Source organism: Pipra filicauda, unplaced genomic scaffold (genome assembly GCF_003945595.2).
Source record: "Pipra filicauda isolate LSUMZ 115617 unplaced genomic scaffold, ASM394559v2 scaffold14_size4853619_pilon, whole genome shotgun sequence".
Taxonomy (NCBI): Eukaryota; Metazoa; Chordata; class Aves; order Passeriformes; family Pipridae; genus Pipra; species Pipra filicauda.
Genome location: NW_024103985.1, coordinates 2,242,605 through 2,250,380, shown reverse-complemented (window position 1 = coordinate 2,250,380; position 7,776 = coordinate 2,242,605). Strand labels below are relative to the sequence as shown.

At 45.9% G+C, this 7,776-nt stretch overlaps 1 protein-coding gene across 1 annotated transcript; it reads right to left on the bottom strand.

Moving 5' to 3' along the window:
- Nucleotides 1-217: 217 nt before the first annotated feature.
- Nucleotides 218-5,607, bottom strand: RAN (RAN, member RAS oncogene family). The gene is made up of 7 exons (XM_027733114.2): nucleotides 5,536-5,607; nucleotides 4,755-4,797; nucleotides 3,769-3,853; nucleotides 3,550-3,675; nucleotides 2,345-2,532; nucleotides 1,636-1,806; nucleotides 218-1,525 (listed from the first exon to the last, which is right to left on the bottom strand). Exons 2-7 carry the CDS (start codon nucleotides 4,788-4,790, stop codon nucleotides 1,481-1,483), a joined length of 651 nt encoding a protein of 216 aa, XP_027588915.1. The 5' UTR covers nucleotides 4,791-4,797; nucleotides 5,536-5,607; the 3' UTR covers nucleotides 218-1,480.
- Nucleotides 5,608-7,776: the final 2,169 nt, after the last annotated feature.

The following is a 7,776-nucleotide window of genomic DNA, read 5'->3' as shown; positions in this document are numbered from 1 at the left end:
CTAAACACACACAACTCAGCTTCTGACTGACTAGCCAAAAAAAAAACAAACCAAAAAACAAAGAACAAGTCCAAACCCACAGAACTCCACCTTGAACTAACTTAAAAAGATTCCTTTCCAGCAGTGTTGCACAAGTAATAACTGCAGTCCACACTTTTTGCTACCGGGTTGCAAAAGTTAAATATTCAAGTAAGAGTTATGTACACAAACATGCAAGTTAAAAGGAATAAATGAAATGCTCCACTTTATTAAGAAACCAAAAATACAAAACTGAAGAGTTCAAGGCTTCATGTACTCAAACACTACTGAAAAAATGGTAACTTAGTTTTGTTTACTAGCAGTACTAATATTGACCAAGATTCATGTCTACAAGGTAGTGTTAAAAGTTGACATTTTCCACCATTTGTGCTGTAATAAGCCAGTTTCAAATTAAGAACTTGGTGCAGTTACAGTAAAGTCTAGATATTTAAATCAACATGGCTTTAGTTAATACAGTTTTGTAGGCAAGAGCTTTTCAGCTCAAACCATGGTTGTTTTCTAGTTAGTGAATTTTAAGATGCTTAGAGTTTGTTTAGCCAGCTATAGCTCTACTGAATGATGTTCCATGCAAAAACACAGCTTAAGAGACCCGGATGCCATTTGCTTCTGGCTGCCAAAAATACAGAGCTCTGAAGGTAGCTTGTAGAACATAGTAACAGTCAGAGTTGAGACTGTATCTAATTGTAGCACATTCAAGCTGAACCACACACTTTGCTCTCCAGACACCCTGCAGACCACGAACATTCCCATTTGCTGGGAATGCTGATCCAGTCACACCAGACAAGAGCTCACTGCTTTAGTTTTGCCTGGCAGTTAGTTCAGCTTTCCTCAGATGCTTCAGTTATATGCATCAAGAAATAAAGGAAAGGTTAACTGTTAGCTCTGATTTAGCAAGAGGAGCATAATACAAGAAGCAGGAAGGAAAACAGAGACTGAGAAATGCAGTAGACAACCAAGTATTAGCCTCAACTGAAGAACAGAAGACACTTTGAAAGAGTTTTCCTAACAATGCATGAAAGTTCACTTGCTTAGAGATACTTGAAATACAACTTTATTATCTAAACAAAAAAGAATGGGAATGACAGAAACAGGATTTTCCACTTAACACTCTGATGTGACTGCAGCAGTCTTATATTTGAAACTCAAAAGGGGAAGTAATTGCAGTCCATAAAACAGCTAAATATGCAGGTCCAAAATATGAAGTTTGTTTTGGTTTTTTTTTTCATTTTTGTCTTTTTTTTGTTTTTGTTTTTTTTGTTTTTGTTTTTTTTTTAAACTGCCACATTCACTCCGAAGCCCATTCATCTCTTTCAGCATCCCAAAGATTAAGCACATGTTCTGCTCAGCTAGATAATAAAGTGGCAAACACGCTGCACCACTGACATCACAGGACAGTTGCCTATAAAACTAGACTTCTGACGCTGGGCTCCAGCTTCATCCCTCACAGGTCATCATCTTCATCTGGCAGTGCAGTGGTCTGAGCAATCTGGAACAAAGAGAAGTTACACTTAAGAACTGTTCTTCAATTCTTTGCCCCAGGAGTCTGAACACCAGTTATAAGGCAACAGTTCTACCTCTGTGCCCTTTCTCACTGACCTGTAAGTCTTGCTCATACTGTGCTGCCAGTGCTGGGTCCATGACAACTTCAGGTGGTGCAAGCGCAGGCATGGCCACAAACTCCAAGTTAGGATCTCCAATTAGCTTTCTAGCAAGCCACAGGAAAGGCTTCTCAAAGTTGTAGTTACTCTTAGCTGAAATGTCATAATACTGAAAAAAGGACATATTATACATTATTAAGAAACCCCTCTGACTAATATTTAGGTCATACCAAGATTAACACACACATAGTCAACTCTACTTTTACCTTACTTTTTTTGACTGCATGACTTCTGTTTGCACTTCCATAAACAGTATGATCTAAGTGTCTAGAAACAGTTTCAGGCAGAAACTGGTAACTAAAAGGCATTGCATCTTTTAAAAGATGGAACCTTCAGGAGGCAATAGTGCCTCTATCTTTTTCCTGTGACTTGATCTACTTCAGTCTCCCTTCTGTCATCAGATGAGATTCTGAGCAGTGAAAGCCAATTGCACACAAGCTCTTTAAGAACATCACAGCTCCTGCTCAAGGCCAGTGATGATCATCTTTAACACCATCATTTCCCCTTTTCCTGAGGTTTGGTTCAAACAGCCAAGAGATGTGAAGCTGCCTGTAGTGACAAAGGCAGAGCACTCGATTACTCTCTAGAACCCAATTGCACTCAACAGACCCAACCAATCCGGTTCCTACAAACTCATACCAACTTACCTGGAGATTCTTCTTCCTATGGAAGACAATGGATTTTGCCTTGACTTTTCTGTCCTTAATATCCACTTTGTTGCCACACAACACTATAGGGATATTTTCACATACTCGTACCAGATCTCTGTGCCAATTAGGTACATTCTTGTAAGTAACTCTTGATGTTACATCAAACATTATGATGGCACACTGAGCTGCAAGAGAACAACAGTCCGGTTACATCAGGAGCGATCACCTGCTTACCCCATGGGACAGAGAAGAGGAACCCTCAGAGATCCCACACTAGGGTTAAGCATCTGCATTATCTTTTCCCTCTCGGTGTCACAGTTCTGACAGCCCCTGTTCTGTGAATGAGTGCAATGCACAAGTCCACAGAACTTGGGTCATGACCACATCACCTCCCACCCCAGCTGGTTTTACCAACTCAGCCCCACTTCTGAGGTACGTGGTGTTGCATCATAGGAGAATATGTAAGATGACAGAACTTGGATTTACACAAGTATTTGGCAGAAATTAGTCAACACCTATTTCACTAATCTCAGACAACCTAATGAGGCTTTGAGGTAGTTTGAGAGCTTGTGGTCCACACCTCAGGATGCCCTTGCCCAGAGCATTTCTCAAAGAACATGGGGGCTTGACTTCATTCTGACACTTTAAAAGGAAAAGCAATGTCAAACTCGATAATACCTTATAAAATTTTTAAGATATGCAGGTGAAGTACACAAAGGACAAATCTTTGCCAAGCAGAAGTAAGGAATGCTATCATACTTGTTCAGAAAAGCGAGTAAATTCTGGTATGATGTTCAGCTTCCTCACTGTATCTAAAATCTTAGAGTTTCTGTGTTCCAAGTCTTTTCCTTAGCACAGTACAGCAGTACACATATAAATCTGTACTAAATGAAGTTTCAACTTCAACACTTTCACCTCTTAACCACCACATTTTACCAGCAGTATCCAGTCATTAAAGGTGCACTTCCATTAACACCAAAGCCCACAACAGCACACTGAAACACAATCTTGGCATGTTCCCACATTCACTCAAGTTGCCTTCCAAAAAAAAAAATATCCTAGTTACATCAAGAGTGTGAAGACTGCTAACCCAGCCCCTCACTGCAAGCCACACTGACAGCTTCCAGACTGGCCCACAAGAACAGAATGAAGGAGTGAACTGTAAGAGGGAGAGAGTACTCCCACACAAACACACATCTTACCTTGAATGTAATAGCCATCACGCAGGCCACCAAACTTCTCCTGCCCAGCTGTGTCCCATACATTAAATTTAATAGGGCCTCTGTTAGTATGGAACACCAGGGGATGAACTTCAACACCCAGCGTTGCTACGGGAATAACAAAAAGCAGTACACTTAGCAAGTCATGGACTGCACTTCCATTTGTGACACAGCAGATCTCAAACGTTTCCTCGGACATACCTACATACTTCTTTTCAAATTCACCAGTCAAATGACGTTTTACAAACGTTGTTTTACCAGTGCCACCATCACCAACCAGGACAAGCTGTTGGTAGACAAAGGAAATAAGTCAGAGCAATACACTTTGAGACGTTTATCAGCCATTTTAGCACAAATGCTAATTATTACTACAAGGACCTCAGTACTGCACGATCATAAAAAACAAAAGGCTGAATTCCCCATGAAGCAAATACCTGAACTAGGAACCAATTTGTTAAGCCCATCATGCTGCAACTCTAGTCAGTCTTACTTAGTCCCTGTAGGTGAAAACTACAATGCACTGTTTCCACTAAACTACTAAAAGTGACTGAATGATACTTGGAACTTTCAACTTGAATGTGACCAGATTTAGAGAGGAAACAATTTAAACACCTACTGGAAAAACCCATTGTTACTTTATAATTGAAAAAAAAATAATAAAAAACCACAACAACCCACCAACATCTGCACTATTAACAACTGGAATACTCCAGCCAAGCATCGCAGGAAATACAAGTAACAACCTTCATGAAGCTGTCTTCAGAACTTCAGGCTGTTAAGACAACAAAACTCCAACCCACCAGCCACAAAAACATCAGAAGATTATCTTCTGGAACATTTCAAGTTTTCTTCTCTGAACAATTAGTACAGAACAGAAAGCAGACTATTCTCATTCACTCCAAGCATTTTTTTGTAGTGAACCCTGCTTCTGAAATTTAAAAATCATTGTACAGGCAAAGATTCATTAACATTTATTACACTAAACTACAAAGCCATCAGACTGACACAGCGCAACAGACTCTTTTTGTACAAGCTGAATGCAGTACTACAATGCTACAACGCACCATTAAGGGAAGACCAGCCCTTCAAAACCAAACCTACCGTCCACGTCGGCACTGGAGAGTCGCTCGTTCCACTCCGCTCCTGAAGGCGAAAGAAAGAACCCAACCCGCCAACCACCCCCTTACCTTAAACTGCACTTGGGGCTCTCCTTGGGCGGCCATGCTGGGTCTGCAGGGGAAATGGCAGCGCGTGAGCTCACCGCGGGCCCGGCCGGAAGGGGCCGTTTCCAGCTCCCAAACCGCCTCCCCGAGCCGCGCGCTCCGCGTGCTCCGGGCCCGGCCCCGGGCGGGAAGCGCCTCCCGCCCGCGTGCGGCGGGACCGCGCGCGGCAATGGCGGCGGCGCCTCCCGCCCGCCCCCGGCGCCCCGCGGCTCTCGGGCCCCAGCGAGGCGAGGTCGAGCCGCGGCCTCCGAACGGGCGGCTGGGCCACGGCCGGCCCCGGCCCCGCTTCGCGCGGGGAGTCCTCCCAGCACCGGCATCCCGCCCCTCAGCGGGATCTGCCGCCCGATCGCGGCGAGTCCTGCGGGGTCCGCCCCGGCCGGGCCTCCCTCCCTCCCGCCCGCACCGGGCGCGCTCCCCGCCATGAGCCACCATGACTGAGCAGCGCCGCCTCCCCCCCACTCGCGCTCGGGCCCGCGGGAGCCCCGCTCGCCTCCCCTCACACCCCGCCCGCCCTTTTCTCCCGGACGGAGCCGCGGCCCTTCCATCGAGGGGGCGAAAAAGCCGCCGCACGCCGCGAGCGCCGCAACGCTCCCTCAGGTGCAGCCTCCCTGCCACCCGGCCCATCCCCGCCGCCGGCTAACGGCGGCCACCCCTCCGCCTCCCACCCGGCGGCGGCGCTTTTGGGAGCGGCCGCGCTCGCCCCTGTGCCCGCGGGAGCGGGGCCCGGCGGTCCCGGGGCCGGTACCTCTCCCGAGGCGTCTCCCCCCGTCCGTCGCTCCGTGCCCGGCACAGGGAAAATGGCGGAAGCGCCGTTCAAATACCCGGACGGCGACGCCGCGCGGCCGCGGGCGGGGGCGGGGCCGCGCGTCACGTGGTGCGCGGCGCGCGGGAGGGAGGGAGGGGAAGGGCCGCGGCCATGAGGGAGCGAGGGGGGATCGGAGCGGCGGAGTCACCGTTTGAGAGCATCCAGCCCCACCGGCCGCCCCGCACCGCCGCTGGAACCCCTCAAACACTAAACCACCTCACCTAGCGCCGCATCCACCAACACCTCCAGGGATGGGCGACCCCACCAGCTCTCTGGGCAGCCCAATGTCTGACTACCAGTTCCAATGTCTGACTATCCGAACAGTATTTTTTCTAGTTTTTTTCTAATTTCTGTCCTTGGTTTTTTTGTTTCCCCAATATATAATTGAATTTTTTCTAATATTAAATCCGAATCTCTCCCCTCTCAGCCTGAGGCCATTTCCTCTTGTCCTCTTACTGTGCTTGATCTGGAAACCTTCCCACTGCTACCGAGTGAAGCTGTGATGAGAGAGCACAACTTTTTAAAGAATCCAGCAAGCCCATGGTCCATATTCCAGCAGGTTTCGTGAGCTTCTCCTCTATAAAACCAAACACACTGTACTTGGCATCAAGTACGACAGGGAACACAGGGCACAGCAATGTATCAGGAGGGAGGCAGAAAAGGGAACGGTAGAAGAGATGGACACCTCACTACGACCTCCTTTCACAAGTTGTAGAGAGTGATGAAGTCCCCCCTGAGCTTCCTCCAGATTAAACAAACCCAGCTACCTCAGCTGTTCATCACAAAACAAGTTTTCTACAAGCCTTGCTGCCCTTTGCTGGCCATGCTCTAGCTCCTGTGTCCTTTTTAAGGTGAGGGGCCCAAAACTGGACACAGCACTTGAAGTGCATCTCCAGAGGTCCTTCCCCATCCTCCAGAGGGATGCAGCCCATGGGACACAAGGAATGGTTCCTTGGCAGCTCCTGCCTGGGCAGCAGGGCAGCCCCTGGCTGTGAGGGCACCCCTGGCATCCTGGGGAGGTTTGAGGCTGAGCTGCTCAGGGAGCCCAGAGGCCTCCCTGTTTAATCTTCAAAATCACACCAGGAGGTGTTTCACTCAGCTGGTGATGCTCTCTCTGCAGACAAAGTTAAAATATGACATGTAGTTGCTTAAAAAAACTACTAAACTGCCTCCAGCGTGGTTTAATAAAGTGGTTGTTAACAGCGGGAGAGTTTAATTGAAGAACTTTCAGGTAAAAAGAGCTGAGTCAAACAGGCTTTCCTTAAATGCACCTTGTGACCATTATTTTCCATTCTTCATATAAACTGATATACTTTCACTAGAGAGGGCAGAAACGAAAGCAAAAGTTGTTCTGTAAGCCCTGGATTTAGAGTAGTTCTCTAAGCTCTCAAAACTCTCTTCAAACTTCAGTGGAACAAAGTTGTTTGAAAACTGACTTTCAAAGAACATCGTAGTTTTGCATATGTCTATAAATACCAAGTTCATGGGTTCACACTGATTTTTAAGGTCTCTGATTTTTTTTTAATCCAGTATTCTTAAATTACTTTTATGTGGCCTGCATAACATTTGTTGGCGCCCCCCCTAATATAGAATATTTTTTTTTACAGATATCTGAATGGAATTAACATAGAAAATATTTCATGACAGGTGATATATACAAACATAGCTTACTTGTTATTTTTCTACAGACATAGACACAAAATACAAAGTTTTACAAGAGTGGCTGAACTGTGCTGTAACTTTTGCTTTATTTGATAGTGTAATGCCTAGCCAAGTGTTGCATAAGATTTTTCTTGGAAAAATCACTAGTATGTTGAATTTGCCTTCCCTTTTTGGGATGAGTTGGGTTTGTGTGGTTTTTAGCATTTTTGCTGAGCGCCTCTAGGTGTCAGGATTATTTTTTCAGAATATGTAACTCATCTTAAATTTCTCTCAGCACAATGCTTTCCTTATAAAACCCTTGTGAATTCCACCTCTCTTCCTGACAAATAGGCATGTGTTCATAAATAGGAGCCCATAGAGCCACATTAGTGGAGTTTGGCAGATTTAAGGAATACAAACACAGAGGGGGAAAAAAGCAATCTGTAACTGAGTATAGAACACTCACTGTACTTCAGGACTTTCTCAATATTGTTACAAATTTATTAGTGAACTACTTTTTCCCTGCAAACTATCTAATAC